Source organism: Lates calcarifer, linkage group LG20 (assembly GCF_001640805.2).
Source record: "Lates calcarifer isolate ASB-BC8 linkage group LG20, TLL_Latcal_v3, whole genome shotgun sequence".
Lineage (NCBI taxonomy): Eukaryota > Metazoa > Chordata > Actinopteri > Centropomidae > Lates > Lates calcarifer.
This window is the reverse complement of record NC_066852.1, coordinates 15,911,571-15,936,313: the sequence shown is the minus strand read 5'-3', so window position 1 is coordinate 15,936,313 and position 24,743 is coordinate 15,911,571. Positions and strand designations below refer to the sequence as shown.

General features: G+C 41.2%; 1 protein-coding gene across 3 annotated transcripts; it reads right to left on the bottom strand.

The window, feature by feature from the left end:
* Positions 1 to 7,896: 7,896 nt before the first annotated feature.
* On the bottom strand, positions 7,897 to 21,217 carry pitx1 (paired-like homeodomain 1). Of its 3 annotated transcripts, XM_051078405.1 has the most exons (5): positions 21,041 to 21,217; positions 19,929 to 19,983; positions 14,333 to 14,485; positions 12,877 to 13,079; positions 7,897 to 9,272 (listed from the first exon to the last, which is right to left on the bottom strand). In XM_051078405.1, exons 2-5 carry the CDS (start codon positions 19,972 to 19,974, stop codon positions 8,724 to 8,726), a joined length of 951 nt encoding a protein of 316 aa, XP_050934362.1. In that variant the 5' UTR covers positions 19,975 to 19,983; positions 21,041 to 21,217; the 3' UTR covers positions 7,897 to 8,723. The 3 variants fall into 3 exon arrangements, with proteins under 3 accessions (XP_050934362.1, XP_018548129.1, XP_018548130.1); XM_018692613.2 differs by lacking the exon at positions 14,333 to 14,485 and having other exon boundaries at positions 21,041 to 21,216; XM_018692614.2 differs by lacking the exons at positions 14,333 to 14,485; positions 21,041 to 21,217 and adding an exon at positions 20,698 to 20,804.
* Between the last annotated feature and the right edge of the window lie 3,526 nt (positions 21,218 to 24,743).

Sequence of the window (24,743 nt, the reverse complement as noted above, 5' to 3'; positions counted from 1 at the left end):
AAAGGTTCATTACTCAAAGCTTCATTCAACACCATTCACTGGCGACATCTATTGGTCAAGTTAATGTGTAGCGGCCAAATCATTCATGAACTTTAACAAATACTCTACTCGCACGAGCCAAACTAATACAAGAATACAACAACCCGTTAAGTGCCAGGTGTTTAGGACGCTTTTATTAAAAAACCGACACTCAAAACAAAATGGTGACGTATACCACGCAAACCGAGGCCTCGTTTGTCATCGGTCACGTGGTTTTCTGCAAAACGATACAAGCCTCGAAGCGGGGCTTCACCTGACACGCCCCTTCATACTCGGTACACGCCTCGAAGCCTCGGCTTCAAACGTCCCATCATTATAAAATGGTAGACAGCAAACAGCCTGTTTGTGGTGGTGGCCCACCTGATAGTTTGTTTGTGTAGCACTGGCCTCCATGGCTGCCAAGAACTGCAGACCAGTGAATCCTATGTCACACAAACACAAACATTAATACACACACAGCATGAAAATTAGTTGCAAGAAATGGAGAGGCATCTCCATCATCCCTTGTTTGCGGTAAAACAATCTCAAGTTTTCTCTTCCCACAACTTACAGATGTGTTTATAGCAACGGTTGCTAAAGTAGTCAGACTGAGAAATGTGCTGAAATAACACTGATCAGCTGTTAACACAGCATTGGGTCACAAGCCAATCTTTTTTTGTGTGTGTCAAGTTTGCTTTGGTAAAAGCTCACCTCAGCAAGGTTGATACCTGCACAGCTTGTGTTTAGCACGTGATATCAAGTGACAATGACGAAAGGTTATGGAAAATAATAATTACAACGCCATGTGGGTTTCAGTCCAATTTAAATTGCTGTTAGGGTGAGACTGTTTTGCCCTCATATATCATACAGACTATACTAAACCTGTCCCTCTGTTCTCTTGTCTAACAGCTTCATGGCATACTTCATCTAAGAGTAGAGATTTAATTTGTGGATCACATTAATGCTGAATTTTTTTTTCCCTTTAATATGATGAAAGCTTTAAGTCCTATGCTACTAGGGATTTTTGTCTGCCAGTATAGTAAGCCACATTAAATTGCTATATTTTCAAATGGAGTTTGGTGTGATGATGTCTGGACACAAGTTGGAACAGTGTCACTGGGCTGCAATCAGTTCTCTGTGCACTGTATGTTCAAATTCACTTAGCTGTGACTTGTGACTAGTGGTTACAAGTACTTAAGTCAAAGCCTTCACCTCTCAAAGTTACATGATTCATCTGTGTTCACAGGATGGAATACAAAATTCAGACCATCTAAGGTTTGAGCAGACATGGATCACTTACATTTCATCCAATGACAGAAGACATGATGCCCTGCCTTATGAAATCCGTGAATGTGGAAACGGGATGTCCTGTTGCTGGAGTTGAACAGGTAAAATTAATCATCTCTTTTGCAGCATTGTAGGATTTATACCACTGACACCAGTAAGAGCTATCATCATCAAAATTTGATATAACATCAAATCTAAAGATAGTCATGCTTGAGAAAATTACCATAATTATTTACACCATGGGTCAATATGATAAACTGAGAGTGGCTTTAAATGTTCATTTAATTCAGCTAGAAGAGTGTGGTAAGAAAAATAATATCACTGTATATATATATATATATATATATATATATATATATATATATATATATATATATATATATATATATATATATATATATATATATTTATTTTAGCAGCCTAAACCATGAGAACCCTTAGTCCCAGACAGGTGTCCACATATTTTTGACCATACATTTTTTTTTTCAAATCAGATTCTGAAAAGCTGTAACAGTTCATCTTACCTCCCCCACTATACTTACCGTGCAAATTATTGTTACACAATCAGAAAATTTGGCACCTCAGATATTAACCAGATCGTATGGTTTCAGAAGCTCTGAACTTACTGTGCCTCACATTTGAACATTTATGTCAAGGTGGTCAGCCTTGTGGCACTCACCTGTGGCACTTGCCATGAGTTTATAACCCGTGACATTCTGGCTGACCCGTGGTGAGCGTGCACCACAGTGACACACAACACTGGACAGAAAGCCAAACAGTGACTTAACCGGTGTGTGTGTGTGTGTGTGTGTGTGTGTGTGTGTGTGTGTGCGTGCGTGCGTGCACGCGCTTTGGAGACGCCTCCGCTTGGTGAAAACTGAAAAGGAAGATACGATAACCCAAACTGTGTTTTTGAAATGAGCAAAAGCAAAACATGCAACATCTTGAGTTATTGTTTGTGATATGAGTTTCATGGCAACAGTAATCCAAAAGCAATCAAATGTGAGCAGTGGTTCAGGATTCAGCCTGTTGGTTCACTTTTGAGGGTGTCTTGTTCTCTGTAAGTTTGAGATTTGAAAAACCTCTATGTGACCATGAAAGAGAAGGTTTTTGTTCTTCCAAACTACATTATGCAGCTGTAACGGGCCATACAGCACATTTGGCACCATTTCCTACAAATCACACATATGTCACATCACTGTCAAACACTTTCTCAAAGCATACCAGAGTTTTTTTGCAGTGAATGCATGTTTCTTATTTTCCAAGTAGTCGTTACTTTTGATTCATTTTACTATGGTATCGAAATCAACCTGCAGAGACTTGAAACACTCTTGAAATAGGTCTATAAAAAGGCCATCTATCACCGTAAGTGTCTGCTTTTATTGATTGATTGTAGGGTCATTATCGTCAATAGCACTGAGGATAATAAAAGCAGACAACCTGATTCATTCATGTTTCAGCTCTTTGCAATTAAATTTTTATACCAAATGAAAATTCATGGAAGATAGCTTCATGGAAGGTTGGAAAAACATTCATAATGCTCAAAACCTATGGTCAGCAGTAATGCAAAGTACATATTCCTGATATGTGTGGGCTGTTGTCTTGTTTTTGGGGTGCAGCAGCTGCCTCACACCCGGAGAGATAAACATCACTCATTAAGAGAGATGCATGCCGGTGCAGCCGTGTTGTCCTAATAGACCCCTGCTGCTATTGTTTAATTACAGGGTCAGTATTGTTATATTATAGATGTCTAGGCAGTGCTTCTGGATAAACTACAGGTTTAGATGTAAACAGGGACTTGGGTGTGTTTATATGATGCAGCAGCTGCAGCGCAGGTTTCAGGATCACACGAGCTGCTCCGGGGACCTGGCAGCGGCTGCTGCAGCAGCAGAAATCTAACAGAAGCTGAGCGGCGTTGCAGTCATAGCTGAGGGAAGGCCTCGGTTTTGCAGGGCTTGTTTTGTTAATTAGGATACATTGGTGGGGCGGTGTCGCGTAGGGACTGTTCAGATGTCAGCCACAGACGTCTAATGACATTCGTACAAAGGCAAAAGTTCCAGCCTCTTGTTACGTCACAGTGGTATTTGCTAAATTCTACCTGTCAAACACATGAAACGCATAACTATATTCACAGCTTTATGATGCTGCCACATTTTTGCAACCATTAAGCATATTTACAAATGCTATTTGACTGGTTACTTGTTTGTGTTTAGCTCCATTTCCTTCATAGCACACTGTAATGTAACCTCAGTCATGGCTGCATTAAACTCTTACGAGGCCTTAGGGCAAAAAAAAAAAAAATGCTGTTGGGCCCCTATTGACCCTGAGACATTATGTCGTTACTGCAGCTTCGTTATTTGACCACAGACATGGGCCAACATACTAGGCCCCAGGTTTTTGTCGGTCAGTTAGTTTACAGTAAGTTGTAAGAAAGCCAATATTGTCAATTACATATTCAGACTAGAATGGCACTCAGTAGAGTGTATACCTCCGCCGAGGCCAAACATTCCTACACACATCTCCATACATTATTTCCTGACAAACCGATGAAAATGTTAAAAAAAAATACCCTGTCTCTAAATCTTAAGGAACATGATAATGAATTCCTGGATCTACCCCTTTAACTGTATCAAACTTAAATAGTTTCTCTTCCCTTCCCTCATCCCTCCTTCACGTTTGATGAAAATGGTTTCAGTACTTTTCGTGTAATCCTGCTGACAAATAAACAAACAAACCAACAAACAGACACTGGTGAAAACACAACCTCCTTGGCAGAGGAAGTAAAAGTACAAGATGCAACATGATGATGGCTTTAAAACTAAAGTTTGCTGGTTGAGTTCTTGAGTTACTGCAGGACTAATGAGAAAAGGCTCTGTGACGACATAAAGTCCGGCATCATTTCTCCCTCATGCTCTCTTGATTTTATGTTGCAGTTAATTTGCAGTAATAGTTAGAAATGAGTCAGCCCTCCCTGTAGATGCTGTGACCTTAAGTCGTATGGCTGCAACTAACAATTACTCACGATTGTTCTGCTGATTATTTCCTCAGTTAATCAATAATATTTTTCCCTGTGGAGTGTCAGAAAACTGTGAAAAATACCCATTAGGCCCGTAATTTCTGAGAGCCCAGGGTGTTGTCTTTGAATTTCTTGTTTTGTCTGAAGAAGTGATTCCAGGAAAAAACAGCAAATCTTCACATTTGAGAATGTTTGGCCTTTTCCCCCTTAAATTATTCACTGAATTATTTGATTCTGGAAATATCTGTAGATCATTTTCTTGTCTGACTTGCTCTCATCTTTTCATTTGAAGTTTTAAAATTGTAAAATCCAGTATGACACACACACACACACACTAGCTCACCAAAACAACACACACAGCTGCCAGACACATTGTATTCTATTCTACTCTATTGTGTTCGTAGTATCTCTAATAATTCAGGAAGTGGGGAATTCCTTACCACAGGAACTCTAGTTCAAATATTTACCGGCTATAAAGCGATGTGTTGAACTTTGCCCTCCAGGTTCATGCGCGTTCACGGTGCCGCGCGGTCTCATTTATAACTGGAAACGAGAATTATGGGTAACATTTACGGCAGCATGCGCGCTTTGTTTTTATTACGAATCACTATGCGCCACGAGTGACTTTGTTCTCCCGTCAAACATTTTCAAATCAAAGCGTTTAGCGGCTAATACAGCCAGTGCGCATGCCCGCCCTGAGTAAACTCCCCCCCGCCGTGCACGCGGGCGCGCCCAAGGAAAGAATTTGAAGCCGCGCGCGCTGCTGATGTTACTGTTGTGACTTGTTACAAATGATGAAGCTGAACGACAAAAGAACTTCAGTAACCCTGTGACAGAGATAAAGAAAGCGCTACAGAAATCAAAACAACTCTTAGTCTATTTAAATATATTATATCTCACACTTAAAGAGTTTTGAAATCACAAAAACTTACCTACGTTTTCATAAACTCACTTTAAGTGTCAGACTCACTAAGCTAAAAAATTTTTTAAAAATTAAAATTGATGAAATTTCCAAAAGACACCATAACACACTTTTAAGCGTCAGGCTCACTCATCATTCATCATGTGAAGGTAAAATAAAATCACCAGACTCACCTAAACGCCACAAGCTCTCTACATGTTAAGATAATATTTTATAGGAATATTATAGAACCATTAGAGGAGATAAATTCACTAAAAAAGATCAAGATCTCCAGATAAAATGACTTTTGAGTGTCAGACACAGTAATTAAAATATTAAGGCAAAATATGATAGAAATATTGTAGAATAATAGGAGACATTTAAAAAAAAGTCACATTAATTTCTAGATAAACTCACTTTTGAGTTTTGTAGTACAATACTGGTACTATCAGGGGATACTGGCTAAAAAGCACCATAAGGTCAAATAAACATACTTTTTAAGTTTCATGCACTACGGTAAAATATTAGGAATATTAATCAGTATAGGAGAAATTTTCCAAAATGACACCTAATTCACATTAACTCATTTTTCAGCATCACAGACACACTACAAACCAAGATGGAAAATACTGAATATAATAGAGCTTGGAAGTGTCATAAGAAGATAATTGCCAAAAAGCCACCATAAGGTCATGGTATGTTGCTTGAGACACATTACAAGTCAAATAGTAAAATACTATAGGACTATTACAGAGGTACTATAGGAGGATAGTTACACACACACAAAATATTACTTTTGAGTGTAAGATGCGTTACATGTTAAGGTAAAATGCTATAGGAATATTAAAGTCATTATTGGATATTAATGAGTAACATAAACTCACTTTTGCATGTTATAGACACACTGTAAGCTGAGATAAAATACTGTAGGACTATTACCAAGGTGGTACAGGAGGATACTGATGAAAAAGCACCATAAGGCAAAAAACATACCTTTAGAGTTTCACACACCATAGTGAGATATTATAGGACTATCAGTAACTATAGGAGACAGTTATAAAAGACACCTTACTCACATAAACTCACTTTACAGTATCATAGACACACTATAAGCCTAGTTAAAGTATTCTAAGAATATTCTGTAAATATTATAAGAAGTCAATTGACAAAAAGTCCCCATACATTCAAGATAAAGTCACTTTTGAATGGCTGGTTATGGTAAAACATTAAAGTCACTACAGGAGAAAATTTCCAGAAAGGCAACTTAACATTTAACATGAACTCTCTTTTAAGCATCTCAGACACACTAAAAATCAATATAAAATTAGAGCAATAATACAGAAGTACTGGGAGATAATTACCAAACTGCTACCATAAAGCCAAGATTTGCTTTCACAGTGTCACAGACACACTTCAGGTTTGGGTGAAGTAGGTCTGACAGGTATAAGGGTCAAGATAAACTCACTAGAGATCAAACCAGAGGAGCAAAAAGTGAAGCACAGTAGACACTGTGTAATGATGTATGAGGATGGAGGATAAAAAAACCCTCACTATTATACCCACAGACACTGGTTTACATTCCTGACCTGTAAGACAGGAGGCCTTCAACAGTATCATGTAAGTCATGTAGTAATTCCTCAGGTATCACGGGCTGTTTTATTAGTAATCAGAAGACTGTTTTACATGCGATGGTTTATTAAAGTGCCTGTAATCCTAACGTCCTCCCTTCACAGTGCACTATCAGTTAAAGCACACAATCATCGCTGCTACACATGTGCAGCGCGCTAATATCAGTCTAATGGAGAGTAATATAGATATGGGGATTTCTGCAGGTGTCAGAAAACAAGATATGGTATTGATTGAATTCATTTTGCGTGCACATGGATAAACGTGCCCGAGATTGTCGCCAGCGGAAGGAGTAAGAGACCGTTTTTTTCCACGGTGTTTTGACGCATTTTCAGACACTGGAGTCGGTTTCAGAGCATTTTGGGCTTGAGTTCTGCTTTTCTTTAAAATACATCCTGTGATTAATCTCAAATATGCAGGTTGGATTTAATCACCTGAGGTGGAGACGCACCAAACCACGTACAGTAATGAAAATGGGATTCGGCCCAGAGGAAAAAAAGGTGCGGGTGTCTGCCAAACCTCAGCCTGAGCGAGGCCAAATTAAATCGTGTGTGTTATTATAATAGCGTGATGAGAGCAAAGATCAAGTAGAAATAATCATAAATCTCATTTGGACACCGTATGTTATAAAATAAAACACATCAGAGGCATATAGGACTGTTCTCCGCAGTGAGCGATGAGACATTGCAGTGATCAAACTCACCAAATAACAATAGCCTGTAATATTAAGAGAGGTTTTAGACAATGACCCTGTTAATTACTAGAAATTTAGATGTTAAGGTCTGGAAGTTTGCAAGATGCGAATAATGTAGAAAATGTAGTAAAGAAACGGAAAAAATAAAACGGGTATAAGCTTTAGAATTAATAAAAGAAAAAATATATATCGTGATTAAAGCCCAGATAACTACTGGCTAGTCCCATTTAATCCTTAAAAATCTTCATATTTCTGAGATAATCTTTTTTTAAACTGAGTGGATCAATAGCAGAATATTTCGCCAACTTCTTTCTTTCGCTCGTCCCGTGAAACAAAGACTCCTCTAAAACATACTTGAAATAAACCTCTCTTTTCCTGGAGTTTATTCAAACAAACATGTTACCATAAACACATGAGGACTTGGAATCACCTTTTTGTATACAGTTTTTTTTTTTTTTTAGGCTAATGAACTTAACTTCTGCAAAGTCTTACATTATCGTACAAAACACGTTGCACTCAAGTTAAACATGCGGGCGGGTTTTTCTATCTCAGCAAACAAAATGGAAAATAAAAACATTTTTAAAAGTAAAAGTCACTGAACGGAGTCAAAACTGGGCCGGTGGGCATCCTGCATAGACGGTAAATAGAAAGCACACAGAAGCGGTATAAAATATGTACAAGGCAAGATTTCTTTTTTCCCCCCCTCACTGAGTCTGGACTCATGATAAGGCTCGACGCTTTATTTTATTTTTTTTTTCTTGCAAATCCTTATTTTGGTCGAGAACCTCCCCTAAAGCCACAGTCTTCAAAAGCAAGCAAGCGCCAAAAAAAAAAAAAAAAAAAAGAAAAAAAAATCCCATCGTCTGTTTCATATGTTAGGCCTGTATATATTTACATTTATGTATGTACAATGCAGCAATGTAACACGTCTTCATCATTTAAAAAAACCTGGACATTTCAATTGCTGTGCAAGTTCATTGGTAAACACATATAACCCGCATAATCCATGTTTTCTTTTTATGAAAAATGATTGCAACTAATCCAGTTTAGTTGTCTTTGATTTTTTTTTTTCCTCCCCCCATCCGCAGGTATAGCCTCTAAGCTCTGACACCGTGTCCGTTCATCATCACATATATATTTATTTATATTTGTAAATAATTTTAGGCCCCGCTTTTGGCCCGTCAGCTGTTGTATTGACAGGCGTTGAGGCTGGACCCCGGGCTCTGCAGGCCGCTGTATCCAAAAGTTGGATGCTGTTTGGATTTGAGTCTGAGGGTGGCCAGGCTGGAGTTGCAAGTGTCCCGGTAAACGCTGTACGGAGAGCCGGGGGGCCCGTACGGACACGCGGACGATGACATGGCCGAGTTGATGCTGGACGTGCCGATCCCGTTCAGGTTGCTGATGTTGTTTAGACCCGGGGTGGGCATACCCGGCACGGCGGAGTGGCCCATCCCGGAGGCCATGGTCATGGAGGAGATGGAGTTGGGCGCCGAGAACATGGACTGCGAGGTGAGGGGGCTCATGGAGTTGAAGAAGGTGAAGTTCTTGGTGGAGAGCGGCGCCGGGGTGAGGCCCTTGTTGGTCCAGTTGTTGTAGGTGTAGGCCGGGTACATGTCGTCGTAAGGCTGCATGAGGCCGCTGAACTGCGGCAGGTAGCTGTTCTTGCACAGGTCCATCTGCTGGTTCCGCTCCCGCTTCCTCCACTTGGCCCGGCGGTTTTTGAACCACACCTGGAGGAGGCACACAGAGTTAGAGCTGCGGATATGAACAGCTTCACAGTGGAGCAGAGGGCTCCTGGTCATTATTATTATTTGTCATTCCACAAGTAGTAATAGCCCCAAACTCTTCAAATATCACAAAGCCGTTTTAGAGCCCGAAAAATGCTGCTGCCTACAGAGTGTGTGGGTCTTTAGGACACAGCACACAAATAAAGATTTTCTAATATGTGATATTTAAAATTTTAGTTGAGTTAATTATCTTTGACTGTTGCTGTCATTCATTTGCATGGGACATTAAAAAAAGAATCTTAGGATTTAAATATTTTAGAGGCACAATCCGAAGACTTCGAGTAAAATTCAAAATGTGAAACTGAACTGAACATAAATTGATCGACAGCTCCTTAAATCCACCTTCGTTTGATTAATGTTCTCGGATGTCCAAAGATTTATTTACAACACTTTGTAAACACAGAAAAAAAACGTTTATACTGTATTTATGATCATTTGAGGAAACGCACAAAGTCGTCAAACTTTTCAGTTAGGCTCCATAAATATACCAGTTATTTATTCATCATGGTCACAGAAGTGACTTTAGACAGAGTGAAATTTATCCTCAGTTTTTGAACAACAAAGTCTTGACTGGGGGTTTGTATTAGAGCTGTTACAACCCCCCCTCTCCACCCCTCCTCCGAGTCAACACATCAAACTGGATTTGGTACTAATTGTCTTTTCCTACTAAAATCCGCACTGTCAGTCCGGTTTGCTGCAACAGAAGCCGGGTTTAAATCCGAGGAGCAGCTGCACAGTCTTCAGCTTCAAATGCGTCCAATAAAAATTCCCTTTAATTTGCAAAGAATCGGTGTGTTTGAAAACAAAGTCTTTAATGTGAATGAAACCGTGGATGGTGAAACAATGACAGGCTGCCGGCTCCAAATTGCTGCTTTTTGTTTGGTTAGTTGGTTGTTTGTTTATAACTGGCCATTTAAAAAAACAAACAACAAAAAAACATTTTTTAAAGCCACATTTATTTAGATTTATGTTTAGTCATTTGCGCAGGAAGTGGTAAATGAGCTCTGCGGAAGTACAGAAATGTAATTATATAACTTTAAAATAACTTTTCTCAACAATCGTTGCAAAATCATTGAAAAATGAAATGTATTTATTACGAATATTTCATTGAAATGACCCTTTACACGGCGACAAAATGCAAAAAAAAAAAAAAAAAAAAAATTGCTGGATAAAATAGAAGTTTATAAATCACATAATTGAAATAAAAATAGTAACATAAATGTGTTTTGATTCACGGATGTGTTTAATATATATATATTTTTAATTTAATATAGTCATCTTTTTCAGACATTATGTATCCCTTTAAAATGACTGCCTACACTTGTGTGTGTGCATATATTAGTATATAGGTCAGACTGCCCAAAATAAAACCAACAAGTTTACACCATGAGTCAAACACACACAGTGGATGACTGTAAATGAATCAGAAACGTGCCTCTGGATTTCCTCACCCCTTATCGAAACCTGACAAAATCTCCGTTAGCTGGCACTCTGCGAGCCATTTTTTAATTCATAGTAGAAACAGTTTACAAGTGGTATCACCAGACTGGGCCCGGCGGAGGCTATTTATAGCCGCACGGGGAACAGGGTGCTGCGGACAAATTGTCCACAAAGACGTGAGCGATGGTGACAGAGCAGAACCTCACAGCACCGCCACGGCTCGTGCGAGGCTTCAGCTTCCTGAACCGAGCAAAAAATAAAAACTAAAAAATGTAATAAAAGGTTTTCCATGCATGTTAATGAGCAAAAACCTCATTTAACGATGGTATCATTCAACAAATGTGAGCCCACACATATAATTCAATCTCAGTGCATTATCTGTCAGGCTTGATTAAACACCGATGACCTTAAAAGATCCAAACAACTTTAAAACGTCAAAACATTTTATTAAATGCTCGGATATGAATATGAAATCTTCAGTCTGCTCTGTGTCACGCCGCGCTCTTTGCACTGTTTTTCTCTTTCACTCCGCGCACAGTAAAGGCTGCACTGTTTTGAAATTCACCCCTTCTTGGCTCGAGAACAGAAAATCCAGCTCTCTAAACTTGTTCTGAGACTTTTTTCACTTTTTCCCCCCTCTTTGCACTTTAAATAGCTGTATGCATTTTTATGCAATTTGAGACGGTGGATTTTGCAAGGCCCGGCCGTCAGGCGCCAGTTGCTGTAAATGAAAACCAAGTGCAATTGTTTTGTGTTTAACGCACGTTTCTAGCATCCACAGATTTTTTTTTCTGGGGGAAGAGCAGCCAGCATTGTTACCTGTGCATATAAAAACAGCATATAGTGTTGCCTGCATTTTCTTAAGGCACTTTTAAGAATTCCTAATATAATCCTTCGACTATCTCTTGTGATTAAAATAATTTTAAACAAGATATTATTCAAATATTTAAATTTCCATGTTGTAAATGTGTGTCCTTGCTGCTGCTGCACCCTCCCTAAACAAATATAATCACACACTGTTTCTGTCCACTGCTCAGCCAGCCACAGGTAGGATTGGCGACATGAGCAGTCTCCTCCAACTTGGGAGAAATAAGGGTCCAGACTGGTGATGATGTCATGAAAAGACAAATCCTCTATTGGCTCCATTAGCACGCGCGGAAACACCCTTTAAAGCATGTGCCATTTCCAACAGAGCAGGATAGTTAAAGACAGGCTTGTGTTTCTGCTAAAAAAAAAAATTAAAAATGAAATATGAACTTGTGTTTTTTACGCGCAGTTTTTCTATTCCTGCTCGTGTCAGAATGGCGCGCGCTGTGTTCAGAATTAAGCTTTAATAATGGAGGACTTACTCTTTGGATGCATTGCGGCTGACAGTCAGGGATGACTGCAACTTAATATCTGTTAACACGACGGTTTTTTGAAAATATCCCACTTTTTGTCAACGGGTTTTCTTCAGCGTGTCTCTGAGTTATATCACAGATTTAACTTCTAACTGACTGAGATGTTTAAAGTCACTGCTGCAGTTTACCTGAACTCTGAAAAGGGATGGAGTCAGTCAGTAAGGGCACAGTATACACAGTATGCCACATACAATCTAACAATGGATGCTTTTATCGGCCTGTCCTGATATAAGACAGAAATGCTGAGTGAGTGAGTCTGTGATGACAGCCTCAGTGGAGGAAGGTTTTCTACACTGTCTTGTTAAATTAAAAAATAAAAATTAAATTAGGGAAATCAGCGGTCAATAATAATTTAAATATTATATTTGAATTCAGCGCGCCTATCATACACAGTCTGACGCCGATATGAAGCCGCTGTAGGAGTGTGTTTTCTTTTTGTCTGAATTACTTTTAAATTAGTTAAATTCTTATAATTATTTATTTTGGTGCATTTGGCTCAGCATTTCATTATTTATTTGGCTTCATGTGCTTTGGAATTATTTCATTTATTTAGGTAATTGCTTAAGAATTCTCTCACCCAAAAGAACCACCCAGGTATGCTCGAATTTATTTGTAAAATTGTCTTTACGCACGCATTACGCACGCTTTACGCACGGTTCGGCGGTCTGCCTGCCACACTAAGCCAAGCCAAGCCAAGGGCCTCTTACCCGGACTCTGGCCTCGGTCAGGTTTGTCCATACGGCAATCTCCTCCCTGGTGCTCATGTCCGGGTAGCGGTTCCTCTGGAAAGTGGCTTCCAGCTCTTGCAACTGCTGGCTGGTGAAGTGAGTCCTCTGCCGCCGCTGCTTCTTCTTCTTGGGGTCGTCCGCGTTCCCGTCATCGCTCCTGTGTTCAGCGCTCCTCTCCTTTTCTGCGGGTCATAAAATCGGGGTGAAATTACTGCATGCAACAGCTACAGGTTGATTTGAACAGCGTGTTAATAAGGGACATTTTTTTGCATTCAAAAAGTTGGTATTTGCACCTTAAAGGTTTGACGATTCAGGCTGGAATTAGGCGAAGCAACGTGCAAACTAAAGCTTAAGGTCAATGACTGAAAAGGCCTGTCAGCAAGAAACAAGCAAAGCTGTGGCTATAAATAAATTGTTTACAAAGTTCTTCATAAAAAATAAGCCCCCTAGAAGAGAAGTGACAGCTTAAATCCAAATATTTGCAAACATGTCTAGGAGTTTTGCATCGATTCTTTCAAACATACTTTAGATCTGCCTCGGTCAATATTACTTTCTTTACGACGAGGTCTGCCCACCCTTATCTCCCAACTGCTATCTTGTATTCGTGTCATGACAAGATTGCCTCATTAAACTGAAGGGTCAACACGTGCAAAGGTTAATCACAAAAAAAGGAACACTCTCTTGAGTGTTTGCTAGAAACAAGAAGCAACTTCAACCTGAGCCCACTGTATTATTATTATTATTATTTTTTAATTTAAGCCACATAAAAATTTCAACTGAGGAAATTCTGAACGAATGATATTTGCTATTTCTTCCCCAAGTGGGCTGAGACGGGGAAGAAAGAGCCTTTTTGTTTTTCTAAAAAATGTGGCAAAGCTGAAGAACAAAAAGTTCCTCCAAGAACTGTTAATACAGACCTTCTGGCTTTCAGTTTAGATTGGTGGATGGGCCCAATATTTATAGTTTGTTTTAATGCATTTACTGACAGCAGGCCAGGCTGTTCTGCACATTTTTCCCTGACAGACCTCGGGATCCTGCCAAATATTTGGTTCAGCCAGCGCAATAAACAAAAAACGGGGTGTAACTGCACCAAAACTGGACTACCCCCCCCCATTTTTGTTGTATTTTTGCACATTAGAAAAAGACCAAATTAAGATTTACTTCTAATGGGTTTGGATGGATTTTCATCCATGTAAATGATGCAGCGCAGCACACGGAAATAGATGGAAATAAATCGTCACTGCAGTGAGAATAAGAAAACACAGGGACAAACATGTTAGCTGGAATATTGTCTCCCTTTTCGCCCTGTAGAGTTAAACAGGCGGGTATGCCTCTGTGACAGCCCAGCGTGAACGTGCCTGAAGAGACGTAAAATAAACTGTTACTGCACTCAGAAAGAAGGAATCGAGTTGCTAAAAGCACTCTGACTGTGTACCTGCCAACTCTGTGTCTGAAGACTCGCTGCTTGAGTTCTCTAAAGTTTCTCGACTGCTGTTTGAAGTTCTCGGTAAATGAAACGCGGGGGCCACGTCGCGGGGCGGCGGTGCTGCTCTCGCTGCCTCTGCGATTCTGTCCAAATTCATCCCACCTTGAAGAGAAGGATGCGTACAAAGAGGAAACGGGGTGAATCCCGGGGGCGCACAAAGCTTTCCTTAGCAGCAGCAGGAGCAGCGGCGGCGGCGGCGGCGGCTACGCTACAAAAAATCCACCCGCTGCCAGACACACACCACGACATGAGAGGATGAACCATACAGGGAGAATTTCCACGAGAGACTTGTTCTTCCACACACAAGAGAAAAACGAGGAAATAATGAAAAAAAAGGACACAGCCCCCCCTTTTCCCTTTCCTTTCCCCTTCCTCTCCTCTGCAGCAGTGACGGCCCAGTGCGCTCTCCTTCTATCCGCTTGAGGGAAAAGCTTATGCCCGCTGTGACCGAAGGAAGCTCCGGCTCTTCCAACCAACGCGCGAGACCCACCCATCTGCTTCGTTTAACCTCCCCAAAATGAGCAGTCCCACCCACTTTCCCGCTGCAAGAAAATATCCACCCAAACAAGACATTTAGGCTGACGTCAAGCTGGAGCAAATGAGAGAGAAAGAGGTACCATTAATTAATTAGAAGTCTGCGTTTTGTCGCATGCAAGTCAGCAAATATTTTCGCGTTTAGATGCAGCGAGAAAAGAAAAAAAGTGACCCACAGACTCTGCAACAAGCCACTCTACCCTATAGTGTACAGTGTGTTCACTTAGCAGACTTTAAGGCTCAGTATTAAACTACATTTGTGCTTAACGTGGACATTTTTTGCAGCGTTCACGTGCCTTTTTTTTCTCTTCAGTTGTCGGGAGCGCGCAGTGCGACGCTTTGCTCTCCGAGAGTAAAATGGGCCTTTTATTCACTCAGACATGTTTGAATGTGTTCAGCGCAACAACGCAGCTGGGTGCGCTTACACACACAAACACACACGCGCGCACGCACAATGCACATCTCGGATATGTACCGAGGTGAATAAACATTTGCCATCTAACGCGGACCCGCCAAGTTTCCCCAGCATGAATAGTGCGCGATTGTTTGTATGAATCACGCGCACTGTAAACTGACAAGTGTCGCTCCATCAGCTCGTGGGTGCTTTGAGGACTGAGCAATCAGGACTAATAAAGGCCAGATCAAGAATCAAGTCTCTCTCTCTCTCATTGCTTAAGACACCGTGTTTTGTACCTGGACTGTGTTTTCTGAAGCCAGCAGGGCCAACACCAGGCTGCTTTCTACCAACTACGACAATGAATCATAATCTGTTGACAGCAGCAGATCTGTGTGTGAGCTGCACCGTCCCCACACAGCCACCGGTTTACATTCAATCTTCATTCAAAACTCGCTCTAAACCCCCACAACACGCACTCTGCTCTAACGCACAGCTCGATCCCAACCTTTCAGCACGAGCCACATTGCGATGGATGGATGATATAATCTGATTACAGATAACCTGAATATGGCTACTGGGGTGGACGGATGACGCCTAAATGGCAGGAACTATTTAGTGCATCGTCAAGCTTAAATCCAATCAGGTCACGTGGAATAATTCAGATGAAGCTCGGAAGGGGAATTCGAAAATAAAAATTCAAATCATACGTTGTAATGTCAGGGTGTTTTCTGGTCGGATTATAATCTGTCATCTCGGTCACGCATGCCCAGTTCTTTGCTTTGCCTCACAGAGCAGTTAAAATGAACTGTAACCCTCTGAGCAGCCTGTGCTCAGAGCTGGAGATTGGCCCAGATTGCTGACTTGCTGCTCTCAGTGTGTATCTGCGCTGGAGGAGTAGAACGTGCAGTAAAACTTGCAAAAAAAAAAAACAAAACTCAAAACATCTTTTGTTAGAAAACGCAGCGGCGCCTGCTGGTCATACAACTTCTTGATTTCGATTAGTTTGAAATCATTGTGCCTGGCGAGGCCTTGTAGTAATACTTTAAGGTTTTAAGTGGACCCGGTGCATTCTGGGAAGCTTTTATTTCAAACCGATACAAGCAGCAGTTTATTTTTTCTGTAGCTTCTTTTTCATCCAATCCGGGCTCTGGTCGGGGACATCAATGTATTGGGCCTATACTCGCATAACTGACCTTAAATCATAAAGGATATTGTAGTAGACCTTAAGAAGCTGTGTTTTTTATTTGAAGAAAACACGTCTCACACAAACATTTAACCAATACATTTAGAAAGTGATACTGATACTGTGATACTGTCTGTGATTAGTTAAAAAGGCCTAACGTGTTGTGGTTCGGGGTGTGATCCTATGTTGAAACCTATGATATCTTCTCCCTCTGAATTAAGTCTTTTCGGTTACAAATGGCACAAATCAAACTGTCCAACCCTGCGGCAAGATTGGTTTCAGCGAGTGGCTAAAATGCCGATCATTAAAGGACACATATCTGTGTCTCTGCGCACTTGCGCCTATGGCGAACGAGATCCCTGGAAAACATAAATAAGATCAAATTGCTTATTTATTTCTCCAGGTTGATCACAGACTAGTGACTAGTTATTAGTCTCTCCTGCAACCTGGGAGCATCTGACCCTGCTGACTTGTTTGCTGCTCAGCCTGTAGCCGACGTGTGTCAGGTAAATGCGCACCGGCTGAGACTCGGGACTGTCACCCGGCGCCAGTCTCGAGCATTTTCGGCCATTGTATGACAGTGACTTATGACACGAGATCCCCGTCCGACCGGAAAACTGCCCCCGAAGGCCCCTTCTCAAAAGGCAATTGTGCAAGCTCTCAACAATCACTTGCCTTTTCCCATCTATATTTGTTCAGCCTCTCTCTCTCTCTCTCTCTCTGCACAGCGCATTTGAGGGGCTCCTTTATCACATTTATACACATTACGAGCCTGTGGCATGAATTCGTTGTAATGAAAAGATCTGAGTGTCCAGGAAATGGATCAACCGTTTCCACAAATGTTGATTTTTTTTAAGCGGATCTCAGCTCCAACGTGCGCCATGGTGGCATGTTGTGTGCAGTCACGGCCTGTAACAAGGTCTGTAGCCTATACCGAAAAACCCTCTGGTAGGAAACCTCCATCCTCTACCTGCTTATTCACTTTCTAAGCTGAAGTGCGTAAAATGGTTGTTAGGAGATATTTGGCGCAGGAAACAAGACACATTCAGCTGAAGCGTGTGACCCGTAAGAGGGGGGTGAGCGGAAAAGCCGTTGATGATGCATTTTGCAAAAAGTGACTCCCACGACCTGGTCATCCCGTAGTGTCAGCAGGTGGTTTTTACTATGCAGGCTGTAAGGGCTGAATGTAGGTTACGTGTTGATTAGGAGTTAATGGATACATTGATCCATGTGTGAAGTACGCACGGCCGTGTGAGTCAGTGTACGGTGATTTTTTTTTTAAGAGCAGCAGTTTAGTTGTAGCCTGAAAATAAACCTTGAGTCACCCCATAATACATTCAGAAAATATAATACGATATGATCAGAAAAACCGCTCGTTTTGGAAAATCGTGTAGACCACTTACAGGCTTTAATATGTTTGCCCTTTCCCTAATATTAGAATATAAAAAAAAGATCACAATAAGATCACATCAGAACCACTGACCCTTTAAGTCCCCACAGGAATATTACAGGATTTACAGCACATGGAGATTTTCCATGGAGGAGTTCCTGTGATTCTACCTTCCCCTGTCCTCCAGCAGATATTACAGGCTAATAGATGGAGAGAAAGAGAGAGGGGGGTTAATCTAAATACCCAGCCTCCTCAGCCTGCATCCCTGCCTGCGTCCCGCTCCCTCCTCCTCCGCTCTGGAGGGCACTTGCGTGTGATGGATGAGTTAAAAAGCCTTTCCATCCGGCAGGACAGGTTAAAGGCCAGTGGCAATGCAAACACTCATATTTTTTTTCTTTCCCCCGAGAAGTGAAAATAAACTCGAGCGAACGTCGTTAATCACACACCAAACACACCTCGAAAATTATAGTCTCGGTGTATTTTTGTTTTTAATTTTTATCGCTCTTTAACTTGTAAGGCGAGCGAAGCGAAGCTGACCACCGGGCCCGGAAAACAAAGCATATAGAAAATTAAAGCTGACGAGCAGACTCAGAGGCAGGGCAGCAGCGGAGATGTAACAGGACACGGTGGGTAACAGGAGAAGGACAGGGCTGATTATTGCCTTGGTGATGGTTTCCCTGCTCGGTCCAAGGCCTGTTTGACCTGGGAGCCTAACAACCAACAAACAACCTGACAGAGGAGATGCAGGTGTAAATAAAACAACCTTTAATGGCTAATACAGGGAGAACACTCAGAGGAGGGAAAATCGTCTTAAAAGACCAGAAAATGATCCAGAAAATAATTTTAAAATAATTTAAACGCCTGCTCTCTATGCATACATTCATCATACTGTATGTTTCCACAGCCCAGCAGCCGTTTACTGTGGGTTTATAGAAAAAAAATTAAAAGGCTGATAACTTGAGCTGAGGTGGAATTAGTTCTCAATATGTCAACATACTCACAAAAAATGAGTTTTGACTCAAAAAAAACAAAACAATAAAAACTGATATTTTCCATCTGACACATGGATCACACCACAACGTTAATGAAAGGCCATTTTGCTTGAATTTTCTCCACCAGCACAAATACAAGCACATACGCAGTAACCCTAACCTCCTCCAGCCAGATTGACTTTATTCTAATTATGTCTCCAACCTGTGTCCAGCTAGTGTTCTGCATCTGAACTCTAAGCTGAAGCTGCTTTGTTTTATTTTATTATAGGTGATTATTTCCTAAAAGAAACTCAAGTTTAAATAGATTGTACACAACCAGTTTCATCTGCATGTCCAGCATTTAAATATCTAAAACTCTGGATATTTTCTGAAGTTTTCACGTCTCCGTTTTACGTCCTTTTTATTTGGTCTGTGATTATGTCCAGCCTCCAACCTGAAATCTCATTTGTTGTTACAAGACAAATATTACACGAAACCTTTTCTTATGAATAGAGCTTTTTGTCTTTTTCTGTCCATCTGGCTTGATGTTGTTTCCACTTTTCAAAGGAGAAAAAAAAACCTCACCAGGAAAACATCATCATCACCAGAAACCAGACACAAAAATAAAGCAGATTACTCTCAGTTAAACTCCACTGTAGGTTACTTTGTTGAAAACTTTGCTTCAGTCTGCTCTCATTTGATTTCCGCGTGCTCCCATTTGCATCTCATCATCTGATATTTCCGCACATCAGCATGTGGTAAAATGCCCTGCGCATTAATTCGCCACATATCATACATATTGTGCCCTAACAGCCTAAAAGCAGATGCCTGTGAACACGCACATCCTGTGTGCTGTGAGATTTACCACTAACAGACTCTGACCATGACTTACAACAGCTTTTATTTTTTCATACATTTCCACGATAATCTCCAGTTTGGTATCAGAGGATAAATATGATCAAAATTATATATATATATATATATATATATATATATATATATATATATATATATATTTTAAAAACGCTTATTCTTTCAAAGGCAACTGAAATCGTTTGAACGAGTCATACCTGGGTCCCCACAAGAAATCACATTCTTCGACAGATTCAGTTCCATTCCAGTTGCCTGAAAAACAGAACAAGAGAAGTTGAATCAGGAGACATTTTCCTGCAGTTTTTTCTTTAAAAGTCAAACACATTTTTTTTCCTTCTCTTCAACCAAATAGTGTTAGAAGTATATAATCTATAATTTTCGCTGAATATATTGAAGTTCGTTCAAAAACAGCAACCAACAGTGCTGTAACACAGGAAACTTCACATTCACGTTGGACTCTGTCTTCTAACATCTGAATTCTCTGTTTTATTTTCAACAAGTGCAAAAAATATATGACGACTCAACTGATAATAAATACCATTAAAACAATAAAACGAAAATTCCAAGGCAATGAAGCCACAACGAAGTAATATAATAAGAACCTTCACTAAACAGCAACTCAGAATCAAACAGTTTATTCTGTTTTGATATGAAACGTTTTCACGTAGATCTTTATGTTTAGGGCCCTCAGTACCACCCCCTAACCCAACATTATTAAACCATTGCCATGAATATTACACACACACACACACACACACACACACACAGAGCCCCTCTTATCTACAGGAATCCCTTTGCTGTTTTTATGTCCTCAGTAAATCTTCACAAAGCTCTGCTCTGTCGCCGCGTGCTTCACTGCGCGCACACGCCTGCACTTTATGTACTTATTTAAATATTTATTTGGTTTCATTTAAGGCATGCAGACTATTTGCTACATCTGACTGACAGCGATGCTCGGACACTCACTCTTTTTAAGTTTCTAACTTCTATTTCTTCAGGCGAAGTAGTTGTTCAGTTCCAGATATGCAGCTGTGCTCAGTCCACTCTCTCCGGCCTCTCTCCGGCCACCACAGCTTCTCTATAGATCCCAACTAGCAGACGACATGCGTCGCTTAATGGATTCAGCAGCACTTATTAGCATTTAATTTTCTCCAGCATGCCTAACGCAGACTTATATGGGATTCATGTTTGGAACATCCAGAGCGTAAAACGGCCAACAGCGAGGTGCCAGCTGAACCTCCTGACCGGTTCCCAGATCTAAAACACAGCGACTTGCCAGACAAGGTGTGTGTGAGTGTTTTCTACTCACCAGTTGGTTCCCAGCAGAGGCAGACGACAAGGGAGGAAAAAAAAACCGGAACAAAGCCTCAGAGTTTCCCCATGCAGGTGTTCAGTAAATCCACTTTATGCGTCGGCTGCGCGTAAACGCTGCGTCCGCGGTAATCAGCGCTTTGGTTGCGTCTCCGCAGCGCTGCCTTGCTTTTTCTTCGCCAGCGCTCTGCAGCACGCCTCGCGGTGACGTCACGACACCGCAAGCCCCCCCGTCGCTATACAGCCGCCACCACCACCACCTCCTCCCACTCCCCCTGTTGTCATCCTCCTCATCCTCGTGCACCTTCAGACCCCTCCTCATCCCGGGGCGTCATCATCATCCCCCACCATTTTTTCCTCGTTGATTTTTCTCACCTTTATCACAGTCATCCTCACCTGACGTCACCCTCATCTCCATCCTCACACCTTCCCTCATTAACTTCATCCCAACATACTGTATATCCTCATCCTCAGTTTCACATTTTAAGATTTATTCTCATCCTCATTTATCAGAATCAGCAAGCAGGGGGCTGTAAACTGAAAGAATATAAAAAACCACCAAATAATAATAATAATAATAATAATAATTTAATTTATAGTTTTAAAAACTATCCGTCTTGTCTAAGCTGGCTCATAATTTCCCGTATTATTTGTCTGTGTGAGCTGTGACGGCCACTCTGAAGAAAAACAAGAAGAGAAGAGTTTTTATGATGCGCATTAACAGAGCCCATCATTTGTGTTGTAGTCCACTGCTTTAACAGCTTTTCTCTAAACTCACACAGGTTGCTTAGGACATAAAAAAAACTGTCATACAGCTCGAAAAATTATTAAATTTTCCTCAGTCATGGTCATCTCATGTAGAACAGTATCACACTTATGATACTTTAGCTTCCACTGTATTAGATTTTAAATGTATTTATTTTACAAAGCCCCCAAAATACACAGCAGTTTCAGCTTAGTTCGTCACATAGGCTTTATGTGTTACTTCGCTTGTCAAACACAGTATTTTCATCAGCACCACATTTCTATAAATAACCTCATTCTCTGCGTCTTCATATGTTGTTTGTTTGCAGACACTAATAATAATGTTTGTCTTCTCCATTTTAATCAATTCGGCAAAATGTGTGGTCTGAACATTATAGCCCAAAGCTCTTGTTAACGGACGATTATTTAAACAGTTACGTGTTCATGTCCTAATATTTATGCGAAGGTTTAAGCGCTGTTTTGTTTTACTAATCAGAAGCTTTTAATTATTCCAATATTTTGTTTGTTCTGTGGTTTAAATCCTTTTTATATCATAAAGTAAAAATCATTTTCACCAAACAAAATCAATAAAAAGATTTCCCGTTTAAGGAAAAGAAGATGCTCGAATGGAAACATTCAGGCTTTGGTGTGTGTGTGTGTGTGTGTGTGTGTGTGTGCTGCAGCGGCGGAGAGGTCAGCGAGGAGTGAAAAGACTAAACACAATGAAAACGATGACAACAAAGCACTTTTATAAATTCTTTAGCTAAAGTAAATAAACTGATGATTCGTGTCAGGTCTTAAGCGTCGCTGCGCCGCTGTATTAACAGACAAAAGGCCTAAAAAGGCGAAGTAACACAGTAGGCCACAAGTAGCCGAGACCGAGATTAAAGTAGATTTAGACCATAAGCCGTGGAGGGACTGGATCACTGATTGAGACTTTTAATAAAAACCTGAAAATGAAAATGAAATAAGCACGGGGAAAATATTCCGATAATTTCATTTACATATCCAGTATCTGAAGGGAAGTTACTTTGTGTGTGTGTGTGTGTGTGTGTGTGTGTGTATGTTCTGATCAGGTTCCTCTTTGCGTCGTTGATGTTTTGGACAAAAACACACTTTCGGCCTGGATTCGTGCAGCCACAGGAACAGGCCAGTCCCATCCAACCACCACAGCGTCTGTGTGGCAAGAAAAAAAAAAAGAATATTTCCAGGTCCACATACTTGGTTTACAAGCTCCTTCTTTTTGGCCTGAGACATGGGAGAAAGTGTGAAATTTGTCCCACCCTTATACGCTTTTCCTTTTCAACTCGGCCCAAGAGCTGCTCGCGAAGCAAAGCCCCGGCTCTGAGACGGGGATCGCGGAGGGATTAAAGTGGGGGTTGGGGGGTTGGGGGGGGGGAGCTGCGGGCCTCCCTCCAGGACACGGACAGACCTCCCATCCCATGGAGCCTCTCGGAGACACCGAAGTCTCTCACACCTTTCCTCACGTCAGCTGTTTTTTTTTTTTTCTTTCCTCTCTCCCTCTTTCTCTTCTTTTCAGGAGCAAACCAGGTTGCTCTTGTATCAAAATGGACGTGTCAATATTTGTCCTGCACGTAACAAGTGAGAGGCAGTGATGTAATGCTCGGGCCTGAATCTGTGCAGAAAAATCCAGATAATTTGGACGCTTGATTTTCCCACCCCAGTGCTGCCACTTAGAGTCAGGAGCTGCTCTTGCTGAATTATTATGTCCAAGTGAAAACTGTGCCAAAAGACTATAATAATGATCAAAAAACACTTACTGCACTTTTAAATGAACATTAACAGCTGAAAACAACCAAATAATATTAATATTAGTCCATATGCAACATCCGGTTTGGAGCCACAGGACATTGTGTCCATTGGCTCTCATTAGGCCTCAGTTCATTAGCATGCAACTGTATCCACAAAATAGTAGTAATAGGCACTATCACCCTGTGTAATTGTCTACCTGTGAGGCCTGCATTGCTAAATAATGAGTCTTACACACACACACACACACACACATACATTCTTTATAATTAGGCAGTAGGCAGGCAGGTAGGAGAATGCTGTGATTACTCAACGAGTGACTCGAGGAGTTAAGTAGTACCCTGAAGGTGAGGCCGTGGCCTCGTCTCTCCTGTGTAAATAGGTGGAGGGATTATTTAGCCCGTTTGGAGAGTGTATGTGTGTGTGTGTGTGTCAAGGGGGAGGAGGTGTGTGTCTGTGGCCAGGACGTGTCTGATGGTCACCTCCGCAGCGTAAATAGTTATTCCTAAATAACAGAAGGGCTGACATGTGGTGGAATGGTGGGAAAACAAGCTCACACCCTGTCAGGAGAAGGGTTTGGGTTTTGGAGGAGGCTTGGTGTGTAAGTGTTAACACATACACACATCTGCAGAGTTGTGTGTATTTCTGAATCAGGTTCGCAGCTGTATTGGCTGTTTTTTAATCTAGTCAAACCTGCAGTGAAGTAAACTACTTTTTTTTTTTTGCTCTTTCTCTTCACTGTGGCTCTTCGACCAGCGACTCCCGGCGAGCTCCCCCCATTCAGGACAATCATAATAAAGCAGAGCTGGTGGCATTAGTATGTAAGGCCTGTTTCCGCTGAGCAAAGAGCAGAGAAGTGCTTTTGAACCGTGCGTCGTCCAGACTCTGTAGAATCAATCAGGAGGGGTTTTGTGAGCTTGACGCTGGGCAGCTCGACAGGATGGAAAGCCCTTTTGTAAAAAACGTTGCAGCCGTTTTTCTAACTCGGGAGCTGAACCTGAGAGCCCGCCCGCATGTCAACAAGCCAAACACCCGACCAGCCGGCATACCCAGACACACAACAGCCTGTTTTGGACAGACAAGACAGCAAGTCATGCAGGGATATTTACTGCATAAAGTTTCCACTACTATGGATATCTATCCACTTCAAAACATGTGAGCGGATGAGGATGAAGTCACCCTCTCAT